Below are 19,805 nucleotides of genomic sequence, written 5' to 3' on the forward strand. Positions count from 1 at the left end.
AATGTGAATGGTTTCCTAATATTGCCTATGATTCTTGAGTCTTCCCACATATTTGTGTGTATATCTATGTACCAAGTATACATACATATAAAATATATAGTGGACCTTTTTAAAGTATAAGATAAACACATCTTACAGAGAATTAAAAGTTATAATGTAATGGGATATTATTAGTGTATTTGTGGTAGGAATATCTATAAAGGAAAACTGGCTAGTATTTAGAATATCATTTATTACATTGTCTGACAATACTGATGATATAAATTAAAAAGGAAGGTATGTTGGCCTTATTTGTAAAATAGTTTATATAAAGTGACTGAGCTTATTAGGACAAGAGCAAAAAATGGACTGACAGTAAAGAATAGGTTGAGTGAATTAATTTTTTTTTTTTTTCTTTAAATGCAGGTAATCTGAGTCTTGTAATTCCATGGAAAAACCTTTATACTCAACCAGTTGAAGCTGTATTAGAAGATATCCATTTACTCATAGTGCCTTCTTCTAGTAAGTCAAATTTAAACATTGTAATTTAAGATGTTCTATTTTTTTTTTTTTTAATGGAAAACAAATTTGTATTTGATAATGTCATTTTTCAAAATAATCCAGGGAAATTTTTTGGCAAAATTTAGTATTTTCATTTGGTAATTCAAATAAAATATATTTTTACTTTGCATTAGTGATCGGTTCTAAGGAATTTTTTTTTAGAATGAATGTATTTATAATTAAAGTAATAAATTTTCTTTCTTCTGTAGTAATTAAATATGACCCTTTAAAGGAAGAAAAGCAAATCTTGGAAGCAAAGCAACAGGAACTAAAAAGAATAGAAGAAGCAAAACAAAAAGTAGCGGATCAAGGTAAAGAAATCAATAAATAACATTAAACATTAAATGATAATGACAATTAATTTATAGAAAAAATGATTTTACTGGGTACTGGTGGTATTCTAAGATTAAATTATGGTTCCTTTTCTTCAGAAAACTTTTATTTCCCCTTTGCTATTTGCTTTTAATCTAACCAACTTCATGGTACTTAACAACAACAACAATACCCCAATATGTTCATTTAACTCCCATTCATTCACAATTCCTTTTTAGATACATAGGATTAATAGCTTTATGAATTTTCTCTTCTCTAATTCTAGTTGAATTAAGAAGGAATAGAATAGCGATTGCGTTCATTGGGCATTTTTAGGGATAAAGGATAGTAGTAACTAGGTATTGCTGAAGGAGTATTCTTTTTTTTTAAAAAATTAAGTTCCTCAATTCTTTATTTTTATATTCCCATGCAAAGTCTTAAAGCTGAAGATGGTTAATATTGTTTTCAGAAAATGAAGCAGAGATGATAAACTTTGTTCTTCCTTGCTTTCAAGGAGAGAAGGAAAGAGAATCTCGGAACTTCTAATTTTTTGTCCACTAGGGAGAGGAGCATGTTTATTTGTTTTATACTCTGAACCACAGACAGCTTATGATGGTAATTTAGAAAGAGATTCCTCTTCTCTGCTGTTAATGGCTTTTCTAATTTGAACATATTCTCTAGTAATATTCATGTTTTCCATATCCTTATGTGCTCAGACATAGTTACGACAGAAATAAAAAAAATCTAAAATTTAATGCCAGTAAATTCTACATGGTTAGCATTACTCTAACTGAACATGAAACTAGCTTTTAAAAATGTATGCATTTAGTCACCTTTAAAAACTTTTGGTATGGAAGACTTTGGAAAGCAGACTATTAGTGTTCTATCTACAAATAGATTTTGTTTTTTTAGCAAGGCAGCATGGATATTAACTCAATATATGTATATTTATATTATATGATTTTCATTCAAGTTAAAAAATGGAATGTTTGCAATTGTAGAACAACCTAAGGAGGAGAAGCAGGACACGTTTGTAGAAAAATTAGTTACTCAGATCATAAAAAATCTACAGGTGAAAATTTCCAGCATCCATATACGTTATGAAGATGATGTAAGTATTTTAATTGATGACATTTGTTTTTAGTTTAGTTTTTTTTTTTTTTTTTAATGTTTTGTTTTTAATTCTTATTTAGGCTATTTTAGTGTTTGCTGACACATATTCTTTAGCGATTACCCTATGAGATACTGAGAGGTGGAGGAATACAGAGTTAAAGATGTTATGATCTTTTGCAATTATAGGTGTAATTTGCAGAATGCTTGGTTAAATTTTTCTAAAATGTTCAAACATCTGGTGATTAAAGAAAATGTGGTTGTTATAATCATCTTTGATAGGTAGGAGATTTGAATTTAGCAGTTAAGTATTTAAAAATTATATGAAATGTACTTTATCTCCTAGAAAGAGCACACTGGTCTTGAAGTAAATAGAACTTGACTGGACTAGTTGTTGGATATTGAATAGGTCATTTGTTCTCTCGGAAACAGTTTTTTGCTTATTTTTAATATTGTGAGATTCAACCATTTTTTAATATACATTAAAAAAAAACTATTATGTAAATGTAGTGTTATTTTATAACATTGATACATTGATAATAGAGTAAAATTTACTTTATTTCCTTTTTAGATCACAAATCGAGACAACCCACTATCATTTGGTATTTCCCTTCAAAATTTCAGCTTGCAGGTACTTTTTAAAAAATAGATATTTGATTATATTTATGTATGCACTATGTACAAAGTATATATTTTATGTAGTATATTTAGAGGGTCAACAAAACAGAGAAAGACCCCAACACAGTGGAATCAGCAATAGGCTCAAACCAAACTGTGAGGATGGCAAAGGACTGAGCAGTGTGTAGTATTGTTGTGCGTAGAGTCTCTGTGAGTCAGGGCAGACAAAGAAACACCTAACAGTAACACTATATATATATACACACACACATTGCATAGCCTACATATTGTTGTATATATTGTTGTTGTTAGGTGTCAGTCCATCTTGTTGGGTGATTGTATTTGTGCCAGGAACAGAAATAAGAGCCTATGTAGGATTGATAGAAAAACAGTGTTGGAATTAAGGGTAAGTCTGTTCATATTTGGAAAATGATGACCAAATTCAGTATAAAACATGAGCACCTATTCTTATTTGCTAATTATGATGCTAGATACTCTTACTTACTTAAAAAAATCCATTTCAGAGTTTTAAATGAGTAAGCACTCATTTCAGAAACTTTGGTAAGCCATAAAAATCAAGAAGAAACAAATCACCCATTTCTTACTACCATTATTAATATGGTAGCATACTTCCTATTTAGTCTTTTAAATTTAGGAATTTAAAAGTATAGAAACATGTACTCACATCCAGAATGGACTGTATTGAATTTGTTAATTGCTTTGAGTTTTAAATACTCTTTAGGAATAATATGTTAGAAATGAAGTGTTGAAATTCTTTTTGTTTTCTACTCCCATTTTTCTTCCCACCTCAGAGATAGACATCCTATGTTTTTAAAACTTTTATATAATAATATTGTTTGGTAGACTTTTAAAAAGTTTATGGAAGTGGATTGTGTGATTCTTCAATTAATTCCCTTTTATCCTTTCTAGTGCTTTTTTGATATTTATCGGGGTGTCATATATTACACAATTCATTCAGTTTAGCTGCTGTATGGTATTTCATTACATGTTTTTATTTGTTGTTTCTATTGGCCTTTTGAAGGGGCTCTGGTTGCACAGTGGTTTAAGCATTGAACTGCTGGAACCTAGCAGCCCCTCCACAGAAGAAAAATGAAGCTGCTTGCTCTTGTAAAGATAAACTCTTATAACCCTAGGGGCAGTCCTACTACTCTGTCCTATAAGGTTACTATAAGTGTTGGGTAGACTGTGACCTTGAGTTACTATTCAAGCCATATATTGAAACTCTCCCCTGAAGTCACCTTTAAACTAAGAAATGTTTAGTCCAGAGTGAAAATGGTCACCCTTGAATACTGCATGTGAAGTAAAATTATGTAAGACTAAAAGACCAACAGCTATTTTAAAATAGGTGACAAGGATGGAGAAAGAGATTTTAAGTAAGTGAAAAATAGAATAGGAAGAATGTGACCAATGCCACAGAACATTATACATGGAAACTATAGTGGAAATGGGTTTTGATCTGTATATTTATTTACACCAGGAATGAAATGAAAGGAAAATAAAGCAAAGCTAAATGATAAAAGTTATTCAGTAAAAGTGGGTAGGATAAGCTGTGTCAAATGCTTCTCTTTGGCTGAAAAATAAGGATAGAGAATTAATCAATGTGAATGTCATTGGTTACAATGAGAGTAGTGGTTTTGACCATCACCTTTTGGTGGTCATTGAAATATTAACCCTCAGTCCAGACATATTCAATTAAAAATTCTGTGGGGCCAACAATTTTATGTTTTAAAAACCCCTTCAGGTGATCTTGATGCAAGCTAGGGTTTGAAAATCCATTCAATTTGCCTCATTACAGTGAATGCTGTCTTTCAGAAATAAGGATCTGATCACATCATTCCCCTCAGTGACCTTTTTGTTTGCTTTTAGACTAAATTCCAGAATTTTCTTTGAAAATAGCTTAAGCCTTGTATGTAATTTGACCTCAAACAAGTTATCTGGTTTTATCTTTGTTTTCCATTATGTTCTTTGACAATACTGTGCAACTTCAGTTCCCTGATCATGTCATGCATTCTTATACTTTTGGGATTTGCATCGACTCTTCCTTTTCTGAATCAGATTTTCTGTTGATTTTAGAATGAGTACAGGCATACCTTAGAGATACTATGGGTTTGGTTTCAGACCATTGCAAGTATTGCAGTAAAACAAGTCATAATTTTTTTTGATTTCACAGTACATATAAAAATTATGTTTACACTATACCATACTCTATTAAGTGTGTAATAAATATCATTATGAAAAAGTTTGAAATATTGTGAAAATTACCAAAACGTTTCACAGAGGCACTGAATGAGTACATGCTGTTGGAAAAATGGTGTCGGTAGAAAAACTTAGTATCTGCAAAGTTTAGTAAAACGAGGTGTGCCAGTAATTTTCACTCATGAGACATGTCTAGGTTAATCCATTGTTGTTGCAGCGATTATGACTCAAAGAGACCAAACTTATTTTTCAACCAAACAGAAGCATGTGACACAGCTCATCCTATCAACTATAAGACAGAGTAGAATGGCCCCATGGGTTGTTATGAATCAGACCTAGCTAGACATCACTTAACAACAACAATCTTTACAGAAGCAGACTGTCATTATCTTTTTTTCTGGAGTGCTTGGTGGAGTCGAACCACTGACATTTTACTTGCAACTAAGTGCTTAACTACTTTGTTACCTGGACTGCTTTTGTCTGGGTTAGACATCACTTTTCCTACTAGACCTTAAGAGTTTGATGCTCCTGTCACATTCTCCCAGTGCACTATGTATTTAACTTTAATATTATAGTGACACTAATTTGTCATTGCTTGCTTGATTGTTTTCTTTTTCTACCAGCAGTGAGCTCCACAAAAGCAGACTTACTTATGGTCAGTTAATAGTTTTTGACTGAGTAATATATATTCAAGGATATTTTTATAGGAAATTGGACCTAGGACATGCTAGATGAGCTTTCACTCTGACAATTCAAATGCAAGTGACATTTTTATTGCTCTGTCTTTTCTTTTCAGACAACTGATCAAGACTGGGTTCCATGTTTACATAATGAAAGTGAAAAACTATTTCGTAAGGTAAAATACAAAAACATATTTTTGTCAACCCATGGATTTGATGGAAAAGACTTTTTAGAAAGGCAAATGATAAAATACATAAATAAGGATTTGTGCAAATGTGTTTATTTGTTTAACTAATGTGACACAATTTTTTGAGATTTCTGAACATCATTTACATGTGTTAAATATGAAAATGTTAAAGTTCTTCACTGAAAAAGGAAAATGAGACATGTAATAATCTTGATTTATTTTCAGTTAGTCCGATTGGATAATCTCTTTGCCTATTGGAATGTGAAGTCTCAGATGTTTTATCATAATGATTATGATGAGTCATTGGTAAGTAAATTTTTATATGCATATATAAATATTTGTATTTATTGCGGAAGAGGTTTTATTTTATTGTCATATATCTAACACATTATAGACAGTTTATTTTCTAAGCAAAATCCACTAGCAGAATTTACAAAAATTTTTTAATATGTGCCTATATACAAATGTGTATGTATGAGGGGGCATCAAAAAGCTCCTGGAAAAATGGAATGTAAAGAGAATGGAATTTTTCCATGAATTTTTGAAGCCTCCTAGTGTATACCTCTTAATGCTTGGATCTTAGAATATTCTTACATAATAGTAGTTTTATGATATAATATTTAACCACTTTAATATTTGCCATTGTTAAATCCTCTAAAGTTTAAATTACATACTTTTTAAATTTATTGAAACATTTTCATTTCATATAATAGAATTTTTTTTTTTAAGGCACAGATCTTATTAGCATGACTATAAAATAAAATCAATTTGTCTTTTAATAGAACAGTTTGAAGAATGGCATTGCTGATGACAATAATGTTCCAAAAGATTATGATTTTGGTAAGTACATTGCTTAAATTAAAAATGTAATTTAAAAATAGCATAAATTTGAAATTCACTTTGGTGATCTCACTGTGTTATTTCAGGTTAAATTTTCTCTTACGTAGTTAAATATATTTGTAATATATGTACAAAAAGAAAAAAAAAAGATCTTTTCTACATAGTTCATTGTTGGGGAGCTTTTGACTATATTTCAAAACTATGTTGTTGTTGTTCGCTACTGTCGCGTCAGTCATGACTCATAGCAACGCTGTGCACAGCAGAACAAAATACTGACTGATCCTACTCCATCCTTAGAATTTTTGTTATGTCTGAGCCCCCTGTTGCTGCCACTTTTCAATCTCTCTTGTTGGGGTCTTTCTCTTTTTCCCTGACCCTCCTCTAGCAAGTATGATGTCCTTTTTCAGGGACTGGTCCACCCTGGCAACACATCCAAAGTACAAGAGACGAAGTTTCACTACCTTTGCTTCCAAGGAGCATTTTGGATGTACTTCCTCCAAGACAGATTTGTTCATTCTTTTGGCAGCCCATGATACTTTCAATATATTTTGCCAATTTCATAATTCAAAGGCATCATTTCTTTTCTAGTTTTCCTTATTCATTGTCCAACATCAACATGAATGTGAGGCTATGGAAAACAACATGGCTTGGATCAGGTACACCTTAATTCTCAAACTGATATCTTTGCTCTTTAACAATTTAAAGATTTTTTTTTTAGCAGGTTAGCTAATGCAATAATCTCATGATAAATAGAGACGATTGAATTTGTCAAAGATTTCATTTTACTTGGATCCACAATCAACAGTCAGGGAAGCAGCAGTCAAGAAATCAGATGACATATTGCATTAGGCAAATCTGCTGCAAAAGATGTCTCTTTTGAGGACTAAGGTATGGCTGATCCATGCTAGGGTATTTTCAATGCTTCATATGCATGTGAAAGCTAGACAGCAAATAAGGAGGATCTGAGAAGAATTGATACATTTGAATTATGGTGTTGGTGAAGGATATTAAAAGTACTGTGGATTGACAAAAGAACAAATCTGTTTTGGGAGCAGTACAACCAGAATGCTCCTTGGAAGCAAGGCTGACGAGACTTTGTCTCACATACTTTGGACATACTATTTGGAGACATCATGCTTGGCAAAATAGAGGATCGGTGAAAAAGAGCAAGATACTCCCACAGAAAGATGGATTAGCACTGTACTGTGGCTGCAATAATTGCTCAAACATGACAACGATTGTGAGGATGGTGCAGGGCTAGGCAGTGTTTCATTCTGTTGTGCATAGGGTTGCTATGCGTCAGAACTGATTTGATGGCACCTAACAGCAACTTTTGGTGTGGTGCTGTGGATCAGCACTGGACTGCAAACTACAAGGTCATTAGTTCAAACCCACCGGCTGCTTCTTGGAAACTCAATACAGGGTCACTGTGAGTCGGAACTGACTCGGCAGCACTTAGTAACAACAACCAGAATGCACAAGGGTGCCAATTTCTCCTCATCTTTGCCAGTGCTTGTTATTTTCCATTAAAAAAAACAAACAAACATAAAAAAATAGTAACCATCAACTGCTCCAAGGGAGAAAAATGTCTGCTCCCATGAAGATTTAGTCTTGGAAACCCTGTACAGGAGCACTATGAGTTGAAATCAATCCAGTACTAGTGGGTTTTGGTAGATTTGATGACTCACATTATATGAACACTTACACTTTTTGGGGAGCAGGGTTTAATTTTTATTTCAAAAGCTTGGATAGCTTCAATATCCAGGTCGTGGCAAAATCGGAACATGTGTAAAATACCTTGGAACACATTGGATTCTCAAAAGGGACCAAAATTCCATTGCAGGTAATGTGTTAGTAGATTATACTTTTTAAACTTTTTCTACTATACTCTTCCATTTGTGTACATATGTATTTTTCTCATTTTTAATTGTATAGTATTCCTTTGTATAGATGTATCATAATTAACTTAATTGTTCTTCTATTGATTAATAGAACCTATCTGTCATTTTCTTATACTGTAGAGGTTTGGTGTTGTGATGCTAGAATCTATGCCACCGGTATTTCAAATGGCAGCAGGGCCACCCATTGTGGACAAGTGTCAGCAGAGCATCCTGACTAAGATGAACTAGGAAGAAAGACCAACGACCTACTGTTGTTGTTAGATGCTGTTGAGTTGATTCCTATGCACATAGTGACACACTGCCCAGTCTTGTGCCTTCCTTTCAGTTGTTATGTTTGAGCCCATGGTTGCTGCCACTGTGTCAGTCCATCTCATTGAGAGAGGATCTTCTGCTTTTTTGCTGACCCTCCACTTTACCAAGCAAGATGTCTTTTTCCAAAATTTAGTCCTTCCTGATAACATGTCCAAAGTACAAAAGATCCTTGATTTGAAGGAGCGTTCTCTCCATAAATTAACCAGTGAAAATCTTATGGATCACAACAGCATATTGTCTGCTACAGTGGCAGCAACAATGCTCTTGAGCATACCCCCAGTTGTGAAGATGGTGCAGGACTGACTGGACAGCGCTTTGTTCTTTTGTTCATGGGATCGCCATGATTCAAGACAACAACTAAATATTATCTCCCTCCCTCCCTCCTTTATTTTGTTCCTCTCTCCCCCTATCTTCTACGATTTGCCATTTGTGATATTGCTCTAATGGTTCCTATTTCCTTATTGTTTGTGGAATATTCAGAAATCATCTATTATATATTCATGTTTCTTTAAGGCTTAAAATTCTTTTCTCCTAGGACAGGTTGGTACTTAGTCTTACATATATGGTGGAGTATATGAGTTGGAACTGATTTGATGGCACTTAACAACGACAATGTGTAAATCTAATTTATTTTTTCAGTTTGATCTAGAAACAGTTTACCAGGCTAACAACAGTGTATCTCTGTGTTCATGAGGAGCATGTTTGTTGCTTAGTAGAAACAGTTGTATACAGAATCTGCTGACTTGTTCAGGTTGTTGATATAATGTGGCGCTGTGGGTTAATGTGCCAGACTGCAAAGCCATTTGAACTGCAAGGTCAGTGGTTCAGCTGCTCCTTGGAAACCCTATACAGAGTTGCTATGGGTCGGAACCAACTCGACATCACTTTACAACAACAATGTATTTAAAGATATTTAGTTGTTGCAGTTAGGGTAGTATGTATGGACATGGCATTATTTTGCATTATTGTTATTGTTGTTGTTAAGTGCTGTTGAGTTGGTTCAGACTCACAGTGACTCAGTATAGAGTCTCAGAGGAGCAGCTGGTGAGTTTGAACCACCAACCTTGTAGTTCAAACTGACCTTGCGGTCCAATGCTTGTCCTATAGATTACCAATATGTTTTAATATCTCATTATGGTAGAAAATATAATTTTATGATGGAAATATTTTATTTAGAAAAGAATTTTGCTCTTGGGGTTTTTTAAATAGTACACTTCTACTTTGCTAGGAGATCAGTTAGGTCCCTGGTAATGTATCTCTTACTTCTCAGAGAGTACTGTAGCTTTAGAGACACTAAGCACTGATTTTGGATTAAAAATATTTTTAGGTCTCAAGTTTAGCTTTTAGCTTAGTTGATTTTTTTTCTTAAATGTATTCAGTTTGAAGTAATTTTCTGTTATAACTATGAGCTTGGGGTTTCTAGGATAATAAAATAGATTACTTTAATTCCCTGATATTTGGAGGTTGCTAGAGAATCTCTCTTAAGGTTTGGAGTAATTTTTTGCTGTTGCTTGTTTTATGTTCTTACTTTTTGTGGTTATCCCTATAATAGGCTCAGCTTATTTCTCTCACCAGCTTCTAGATTGATTTGTTTTCCTTCTGCTTGAATGAGCACTGGTAGCATAGTGGCATATGAGTTGGGCTGCTAACTGCAAGGTCAGTGCTCAAAACTACCAGCCAGTCCATGGGAAAAAGATGAGACTTTTTATTCTTATAAAGATTTACAGCCTCAGAAACCCTATATAGTGTCACTATGAGTCGGAACCAACTCTACAGCACACACCACCACCACCACCACTGCTTGAGTGTAAGATGGAATACTAAATAAAGAGAAAAACAGTTTAGCACTATTTCTGTTCAAATAAAGTGTATTTTTAAATGTTAGCATGAATAATTTTTATAAAGATCAACACAAGTTAAAAGTTAAAGATATCCCAGTTCAACTTTTCCAATATGTTATACTCTTCCAAAAGGAGCTCTGGTAGTGTAGTGGTTATGAATTGAGCTGCTAACCTCTCAAGATCAGCAGTTCGAAACTACCAGCTGTTCCATGAGAGAAAGATGAGGCTTTTTGCTCAGGTAAAGATTTACAGCCTTGGAAACCCTATATGGGGTCACTAGGAGTTGGAACCGACTCCATGGCACGTAACCACCACCACCACCACCACCACCACCATACCCTTCCATAATCCTTGACATCAACCACCACTCCTCCCTGTCCTCAAGTCCCAAGATTGTGCAACACGCTGCAACAGCTCACAAAGCTCACAAGCAAAGGAACCCAAATTGGCAGATCAGATGGACAGTTTGGTGATGCACGAGGCCACAGGAGCTGGCAAATCAGGTCAGATGATAGGCAGGAAGTCCCATGAACTGAAGGTCAGGTGTAATGAGCCAATGCAAGATCCAGGCAAGAGAGAGCTTTTCCAAGTGGGAGTCCGACCATGCCTCCAAGGAAAACTAAGGTTGGTGACTTGAATCACACTCTCTACTAAGATGGCAGTGTCCTTAATCAGTTCCACTGTAATCTTTTACTCTTTGTTGTTAAGTGCCATTAAGTTAGTTTGGACTCACAGCAACCCCGAATAGGGTTTCCCAGGAGAGGCTGGTGAGTTTGAACTGCTGACCTTGTGGCTCAAATCGGCCTTGTAGTCCAGTGCATTATCTTGCAGTGCCACACCAGGACTCCTTAGCAGCTCATTTAAAATGAGTCCAGAATCACAGCTATAGAGGCTTCTTGCTGTTAAGTGTCATCGAGTCAGTTCTGACTTACAGTGACCCTGTATAGGGTTTCTTAGGAGCAGCTGGTGGATTTAAACTGCCCAATTTTTGGTTTATGACAGTCCAGTGCTGATCTACAGTGCCACACCAGCAGTCCGGCAAAGATGTGGGGATTTACAATATATCATAAAATTGAGAAATTTGACTAGAAGGGCCATAATTATAATAAATAATCTACTGTCCTTCAATGCTTAATATAAAAAAATGTGCTAGTAAGTGCTAGATTTTGTGAATGGTTAAAAAAAAATGGATATACTGTCTTTATATACAAATTAGCTTATAATTTCATAGTGTTCCCTGTGTAGTTTTTCCTGTTGCTGGTGTCTCTGCATGATGCGTTTGCATTTTGGTCCTAAATACAAAGGATTGAATAAAATTTACCTTAATTTTTTGGTTGAGCCAGACAGTCAATCTTGGACAAACTCTCAGTCATTTTCGTTCCCTGCCTTTTAAGAGATAAAGTGGAGAGCGGATGGATACAGAGAAACTGATGAGACATTCAGAATTTATAATTGTTTAATGGAAAACCCAAACCAAACTCATTGCCATCGAGTTGATTCCAACTCAGAGAGACCCTGCATAGGGTTCTGGCTCTGTAGATGTTTACAGGAGCAGACAGCTTCATCTTCTAAGAAGCCACTGGTGGGTTTCAGCTGCCAACCTTGTATTTAGCAGTCCGATGGCTAACCTACATAATGGAAGTAAATGGTTAAATACAATCTTTCTTTAAGATTTCTAATGTAAATTTATTCCCTAGAACCATGTACCTTTGTTAAAATATTTTGCTCTATTCTGCTTTTTTTGGTGGTGGAGGTATTTCATTTAACATTTATTATACTTTAGCATGGAACGTAAAATGAATTATAGGTAGGATATACACAAAAATATCCTTACCACTAATTAATTCACTGTTTCCTTTTGCCTAAATTATGGCAGTGTGGACTTCTGGGAACTGTAGAAAGGGTATAAAAGAAAATAGTATTTTTAACTTGAACTCTCTACTGCTTTGGAACTCTTGAAATATAACTTTTTTTTTTTTTTTTTCATTTGTATTCTGTTCTAGTGTTCCGCCCCATATCTGCTATAGCCAAACTTCAGATGAATCGCCGATCAGATTTTGACTTTTCTGACCCCAAAATAAATCTGGAGGTTGAGTTACATGACATAGCCGTTGAATTTAATAAACCACAGGTGACTTTTCAAATGACATTTTAAATGGAGAATTACAGTTTGACAAAAACAAAGTTAAGATTTTAAGTGTTTTCTAAAAATTTGTAATGCTATATGGTAAGATTTCCTGTATAATCTGTAACAATATCAATAACTTATCCTTTGCCTTTGATAATTAGATGAAACTTTATGAGACAGTTAAAGCTTTTACCTTTTCTCTTCTTTAGTATTTCAGTCTTATGGAACTTCTTGAATCAGTTGATTTGATGACACAAAATCTACCATATAGGAAATTCAAACCTGATGTCCCTCTTCATTACCACGCCAGGGAATGGTAAACTCCTTAAAAATATATAAATATATATGTATATGTTTTTTTCTTAAAATAGAAAACTTGAAAGTAAATTTCTTGACTTATAAATAATCTAAAGATGTGATGCCAAGTGTAGTTTGATTTGTGTCTAGAAATATGTATAGCTGCTTTTATCATAATGGTAATAAAAATGAATTACGATACTCTTTCTAATGGAATCTTCATTTCAATGATAATTTTTAGAAGCTGCAATTATTTTAGAAGGTGCCTGTTACCTGCCAATTAATGCCATAGTAGAACTTGTGTAAAACTGTATATGTTTAACAAAATTGAATGATGCTACATTTTTTTAACTTAGAAAAGGTGAATGAGCTGCTACTGCAAACAGTTGGGAAAAAAATAAGTGCTCAAATAATAGATCATTTTCATATTCTGTGTATTAAAGGTTTCTGTATTATAATTATGTATATTGTTAGAGTAGAAGCAATGTTAATTATTTCATACTGTTGATTTGTTGGTGTAAAGTGTGGGGTTTTTATTTTTGTTTATTTTTAATTAGGTGGGGTTATGCTATATCTGGTGTTCTTGAAGTCAACATCCGCCCGAGGTTACAGATGTGGTCATGGAAACATATTAGAGATCATAGGCAACAAGTGAAGCAGTATAAAGAACTATATAAAAAAAAGTTAACAACTAAGAAGTTATCTGGTGACATTCTCATGTCTTTGGAGGTTAGCATTTTTAAAAAATCTGTTGAGTATTATATACTGCGTAATTCCTCAGCCTTTGGTGACTGACACTTCCTACTTATTTCTATAATTTTGACTGCCCATTCCTTGCCTCGATGGCACCTAACAACAACAACAACAACAACAACATTGCTAACTTCAGTTAAGCTCTGGTGAAATTCTTTAGTGAGTGTTTGGAATTTGAGAGTGTTCTTAGTCTGAAAAGATTTGGGTTCATGCAAATAATAATTTGAAACCTTACTTTAGTATCTACACTGATTCCAAATTTCTTTTCCTCAGTTTTAGAGTTTTATGTTATTTATCATCACTGCATTTCCCTTATTGTTACTATCTGACTATGCATTAATCAGATCAGTGTTTGTATTAATCGGTCTTGTGTTTGTATCATGCTCATTCTTAGAGCCATGCATTTGCTCATATAGTTCATCAAGTTTCTCTCTTTTCCTTTTCTATCCATTGCAGTTCTACTTATCCTTCAAATTCTGTCTTAAGTCCATATCTTGCATGAAACTTGTCCTGAATTTTCAGCCCATATAGAGGTATTTTTCCTCTTAATTCTTTTGGCATTTCTGTTCTTTGCCAGCAAATTTGCACTTCATTACATGTATTGAGTGTTCTCTAAGTATTAGTCTTAAAGGAGCTCTGGTAGCTTGGTTACGAATCGGGCTGTGAACCTCAAGGTCAGCAGTTCAAAACTACCAGCTGTTCCACAGGAGAAAGATGAGGCTTTCTGTTCCTGTAAAGATTTACAGCCTCGGAAACCCTGTGTAGGGTTGCTATGAGTCAGAACTGACTCCACGGCACATCACCACCAACCACCAAGTATTAGTCTTAGCAAGTAAAGAACCTGCTTTTTATAATTAATGAATATTACAGAAGAAAATTTTAATTAATGAATTTTACAGGTGATTTAAATAGAGACTAGAAAGATTTAAAGGCCATTTGTCTCTTGAAATCAGTATAACTTTTCTGAATCCTTGACAATTTCCCATTAAAAACTGTGTAAATATTGAGTTTCACTTTTATTTTCAAGTTGAGAGACTTCCTGAAGTTCTAGGGCTGTTAGTGAAGACTGGTTTTAGTGGATTTTTGGAGTGATTATAGATTTGCTTACTTTCTTTTGCATTTGGACCCAAATCTCCCATGTCTCTTGAACAGAAAAGCCATGGGCTAGGTTATTTAGATAATAGTTGTTGTTGCTAAGTGCCTTTGAGCCAGTTCAGACTTACAGGGTTTCCAAGGAGTGGCTGGTGAATTTGAACCACCAACCTTGCACTTCAAATCAGTCTTGCGGTCCTGTGTACTATCACACAGCGCCATTTTTTTTTTTTTTCTCTTGGGAGGAAAATGTCGTTTAAGCGTATACATATGGTGAAGATTTAGTTTATATCAATAATTATAACAACTTTGACAAATGTATAATTTTTCAAAAAGTTTTAAGAGTATCTAGGCCTGCATGGAATATCTAAATGATGTCATCTACTCATAATATGGCAGATTTGTAATTGTATTTTTAGCTGACCGTAGCCCTAAATAGGGCGCGTGATGGCTCTGTATGATAAGCACTAGACTGTGAAATATAAGGTCCGTGGTTCAAGCCCGCTAGTGACTCTGTAGGATAAAGATGAGACTTTGTGCTCTTGCAAAGACTTATAGCCTCAGAAACCCTATGTAGGAACTCTATGAGCTGAAACCACTCAACAGCACTTAATATCAACAGTGGCCTGATATATTTATCCTTATCAATTCAGTACTGATTTAAATGTTATATTAAACAAATAAAAACATTTGTTACTGTGAAAGTAATTTGTATTTGCAAGGTATATCTCCAGATTTTTATTTAAAACTGAAATGAAAGTCATTGTAGACAGTGCATGTAGGCTGTCTTTTAGTATATGTTTTACCTCTTGTAGAATTTGTGATCATAGATGCATGACCTATATAATTTCTTTTTTCAGAAAGTTAATCATTAATTATCAAGCTGACATAGGAGAGGGTTTCAAAAAGTTCTTGGAAAAATCCCTTTATAATTTAATTCTGTTTTTCCATGAACTTTTTGAAGTCCCTCTGTGTATTCTTGTGTATGTATGTTTATGTATATGTATTTATAACTTCATAGAGTTTAATGAATTCATTGTATCATATCTTTAGTATAGCAATTTGATGGATTATATACTAAAGTTACTAATACAAAACTAAATTTTTAAAAATATTTTCAGGAGTTGGAAAAGATACTGGACATATTTAATATAACTTTAACAAGACAACAGGCAGAAGTTGAGGTAATTCTAATTCTAGATTATCTTTCAATTAGTATAAATAAATCTAAACTCTAAATAGATATTTCAGAAAATGTGATACATTAGAATTGTGCAATAATATTTTATTTCCTAAAGAGGGTTCCAATTTGCTTCTGTATATTATAAAAATATTAGATGTAATGTATTTTACATATACTTAAATCTGACAGATTTTTATGGGAAAAGCTTCTAACTAATTAGGCTTATGAAATATCCAGTGAGCATATGAAAGTGGAAAGCCTTTTTTTTTTTTTTTTTTAATCCTATTTTTTTTTTTTTTTTTAGCTCTTATTAAAAGTGAGGAGAATAATATGGTAATGTTTAAGTTTTTGTTTGCTAACATTGCACTACTATGTTCTTTGGTCAATTGGCTTATTGTTTACATTTATTTTCTCACATAAGTTTCAGAAGTATCATGTTTCTATTTTTTTAAATTTTTAAATAGAGAATAACTTGTCATTATTTGAAACTTCATTGATTACAGGTAAAGAAAGCAGGATACAAGATTTACAAAGAAGGCACAAAAGATTCAGCAGATCGTACAGGATGGCTAGACTGGCTATGGAGTTGGTCAGAAACAAATACTAATGAACAGCCAGATATTAAACCTGGAAGTATGTCCATTAATTTTTAAATTCTAATTTTTAAACTCTATTTAATTTTGGGACCTCTATGTCATGCTTATTTCAAGTTTATCCATGTATCAATACTTCATTCTTTTTATATTATTAATGGTGAAAATTCACAGAACTAAAACATTTGCCATTTCAAACTTTTTTACGTATATAATTCAGTGACATTTATGCAACAACCATAAGGGATGTCCAGTTCCAGATTTTTTCAGCTCAGCTGAAACTCAGTGCCTTTTAACCAACACCCCTCCACTCCTCAATCCTTGGTTAACAGTTGTAAACTTGGATGTCTTGTACATTTGCCTATGCAGATACCTTGTTTAAGTGGAATCATACACTATTTGCCCTTTTGTGTTTGTTTTACTCAGCATAATTTTTCAATGTTTATTCATGTTGTTGCATGTTTCAGAACGTCATTTCTGAATAATATTCCAGTGTACGAATAAGTCTTATTTTGTTTATACATACATCTGTTGATGGACATTTGGTTTGTTTTCAACATTTAGCTATTGTGAATATGCTGCCATTAACTTGGTGTGCAAGTATCTGAGTCTCCACTTCCAATTCTTTTGGGTATAGACCTAGGAGAGGAATTGTTGAATCTTATGGTAATTCTGTGTTTAAGTATTTGAAAACCACCTAATTGCTTTTGGGGATCCTGGTGTGGCACTGTAGGATAAGCATGGGACTGCCAGACACCATGTCAGTGGTTCAGACCCACCAGTTGCTCCTCTGAATCCCTATTAGTGTCACTATTAGTCAAAACTGACAACATAGCACTGAACAACAACAAACTGCTTTTTATAGAGGTTTCACCACATTATAGTCTCACCACATCCCCACCAACACTGGTTAATTTCTCTTTCTCGCTCTCTTTTTTGTTAATATCCATTTTAGTGGGATGAAATGGTACCTGATCATGGTTTTGATATGCTTTTCTCTGAAAACTAACGATTTTGAACATTTTTTCATGTGCTTGTTTGCCATTTGTATATCTTCTTTGGTAAAATTGTCTGTTAAAGTCCTTTGTCCATTTTTTGATTGGAGTGCCTTTTTTTGTTGTTGAGTTGTTGTAATTCTTTATGGATAATCTGGATGCTAAAGTCTTTTCGGGTATATGGTTTGCAGACATTTTCCTCCATTATGTATATTGTCTCTTCACTTTACTGGTAAAATTCTTTGATGTAAAACAATTTTAATTTTGATTAAGTTTCAATTTGTCTGTTTTGTCATTTGCTACTCGTTTATTTGGTGTTGTATGTAAGAATCCATTGTCAAAAACTGAATCCCCAAGCATTTCTTCTATGTTTAGTTTTCAGTGTTTTAAGGCATTAGTTCTTATTTTAATCATTGATCCATTTTTAGTTAATTTTTCTATATAATAGTATAAGATGTGAGTCTGGTTTCATGTTTTGCTTATGGAAATCCAGTTTCATAGCACATTTATTGAAGAAACTATTCTTTCCACATTGACTGGACTTCGTGCTCTTTTTGAAAATTATTTGATCTTAGATACATGGGTTTGTTTTCAATGACATTGAATTATACGTACAGAAATTTTTGGAATGGTGTGTCATTTGTTGTCTGTTTTTCACCAGATATATACCTATGCTTTGGAGTCCTGATGTGATGCTATAGGATAAGCACTGGTCTGCAAGGTCGATTTTTAACTGCAAGGCAGAGGTTCAAACTCACTAGTTGCTCTTCAAAAACCCTATACAGGGTCGCTATGAGTTGGAACCAACTCGATAGCAGTAACAACACCATGCATATACTATATAAAAGAAGAAAGAAAAACAATACACAAGTTTCCATTAATACAAAAATTGAAAAAGTGATCATACTAATTTATAATGATAAAAAGCAGATCCCAAAATTGCCTCAGGGTGACAGAGGGCTAATGATTATGAAGGGGGGCAGTAGGAGAGAATTTTTTTTAATATCTTGATTGGTTGGTGGTTACTGTCAAGACTCATTATTTTGTGTCCTTAAAATAGAATTCTTAAAATGTAATTAAACTTTAGTAAAATTGACTTAAAATAAGTCCTAGTGTGGCACCTCAAGGTCAGTTTAAACTGTAAGGTCAGTGGTTCAAACTCACCATCTGCTCCTCGAAAACCCTGTTGCTAAGAGTCAGAACTGACTCGATGGCACTTAACAACAATAACAACAAGGCAAAAATGTGTTGTTAAAAAATTACAGAAACATTTCTGCCATTATTTCTTCAAGTATGCTTTGTCTTTTCTTACTCTTCGTTTGGGCTTCCTATGATGTGTATGTTACCTTGCTTGATTGTGTCCCACAGTTCCTGTAAGCTTTCTTGACCTTTTTTTTTCTTCATCATCAACCTCAATTATTTTCTTCACCCTCTGTTTTATTATTTGCTCATCATTTCTTCTGCTAGATCATATCTACTGTTGAATACTTCATTGAACTTTTCATATTCGTTATTGTAATTTTAAGCTCCAATATTCGATTTGAATACTATCATATGGTATAGGCAGTATATAACCAAATAGTTAAGATCATAGCTTTGGAGGCTTAGAGACATATGACAAGAAAGACTTCCAGTTCTATCACTTATTGAAAATGGCCATGACAGATTATTTAAACTATTTAAATTTGAACTTTGGAGTCCTGGTGTGGTGCTGTCAGATAAGCACTGTACTACTAACCATAAGGTCGGAGGTTCAAACCCACAACCGGCTCCTTGGAAAGCCTATATGAGTTGGAACCTACTCTCCAGCACTTAACAACAACAAGCAGTAGTTTTATCATCTGTCTAATGGAGGGAAATTATGATACTAATACCACCTACTTTGTATGCTAAGTATGTTGACTGATACAGTGCCTATACTGTTGGCCATTGTTTTGCCCATATTTAGTTCCATTTTAATGGAATTAAAAGATACATGATTTTTCCATGTACTTATTGAAGCCACTGAAATTTTTCCATAATTGTTTTTTCCCTTTTATTGTGTGATAGTTTACATGGGGGAACGTTAGCTTTACACTCATTCTATCATACATCGTTTCATTGCCATAGTTACCATCCCATCCATGCATCATCACCCAACCAAAGGTTATACCCCGCAGGCCCCCCCCCCTCCCCACGGTCCTCAGCACACAGCTCCCTTCCCTC

At 33.9% G+C, this 19,805-nt stretch overlaps 1 protein-coding gene across 1 annotated transcript in view; it reads left to right on the forward strand.

Moving 5' to 3' along the window:
- VPS13A (vacuolar protein sorting 13 homolog A (S. cerevisiae)) overlaps positions 1-19,805 on the forward strand; it is a 226,439-nt gene that overhangs the window by 20,645 nt on the left and 185,989 nt on the right. The window contains exons 4-15 of the mRNA XM_006835010.1: positions 406-501; positions 750-851; positions 1,854-1,963; positions 2,534-2,593; positions 5,594-5,653; positions 5,891-5,971; positions 6,448-6,505; positions 12,563-12,690; positions 12,897-13,003; positions 13,542-13,713; positions 15,951-16,013; positions 16,516-16,645. Of these exons, the coding sequence (XP_006835073.1) occupies positions 406-501; positions 750-851; positions 1,854-1,963; positions 2,534-2,593; positions 5,594-5,653; positions 5,891-5,971; positions 6,448-6,505; positions 12,563-12,690; positions 12,897-13,003; positions 13,542-13,713; positions 15,951-16,013; positions 16,516-16,645 (1,167 nt within the window). The remainder of the gene's footprint in view (positions 1-405; positions 502-749; positions 852-1,853; positions 1,964-2,533; positions 2,594-5,593; positions 5,654-5,890; positions 5,972-6,447; positions 6,506-12,562; positions 12,691-12,896; positions 13,004-13,541; positions 13,714-15,950; positions 16,014-16,515; positions 16,646-19,805) is intronic.

This window comes from Chrysochloris asiatica, unplaced genomic scaffold (genome assembly GCF_000296735.1).
Source record: "Chrysochloris asiatica unplaced genomic scaffold, ChrAsi1.0 scaffold00014, whole genome shotgun sequence".
Taxonomy (NCBI): Eukaryota; Metazoa; Chordata; class Mammalia; order Afrosoricida; family Chrysochloridae; genus Chrysochloris; species Chrysochloris asiatica.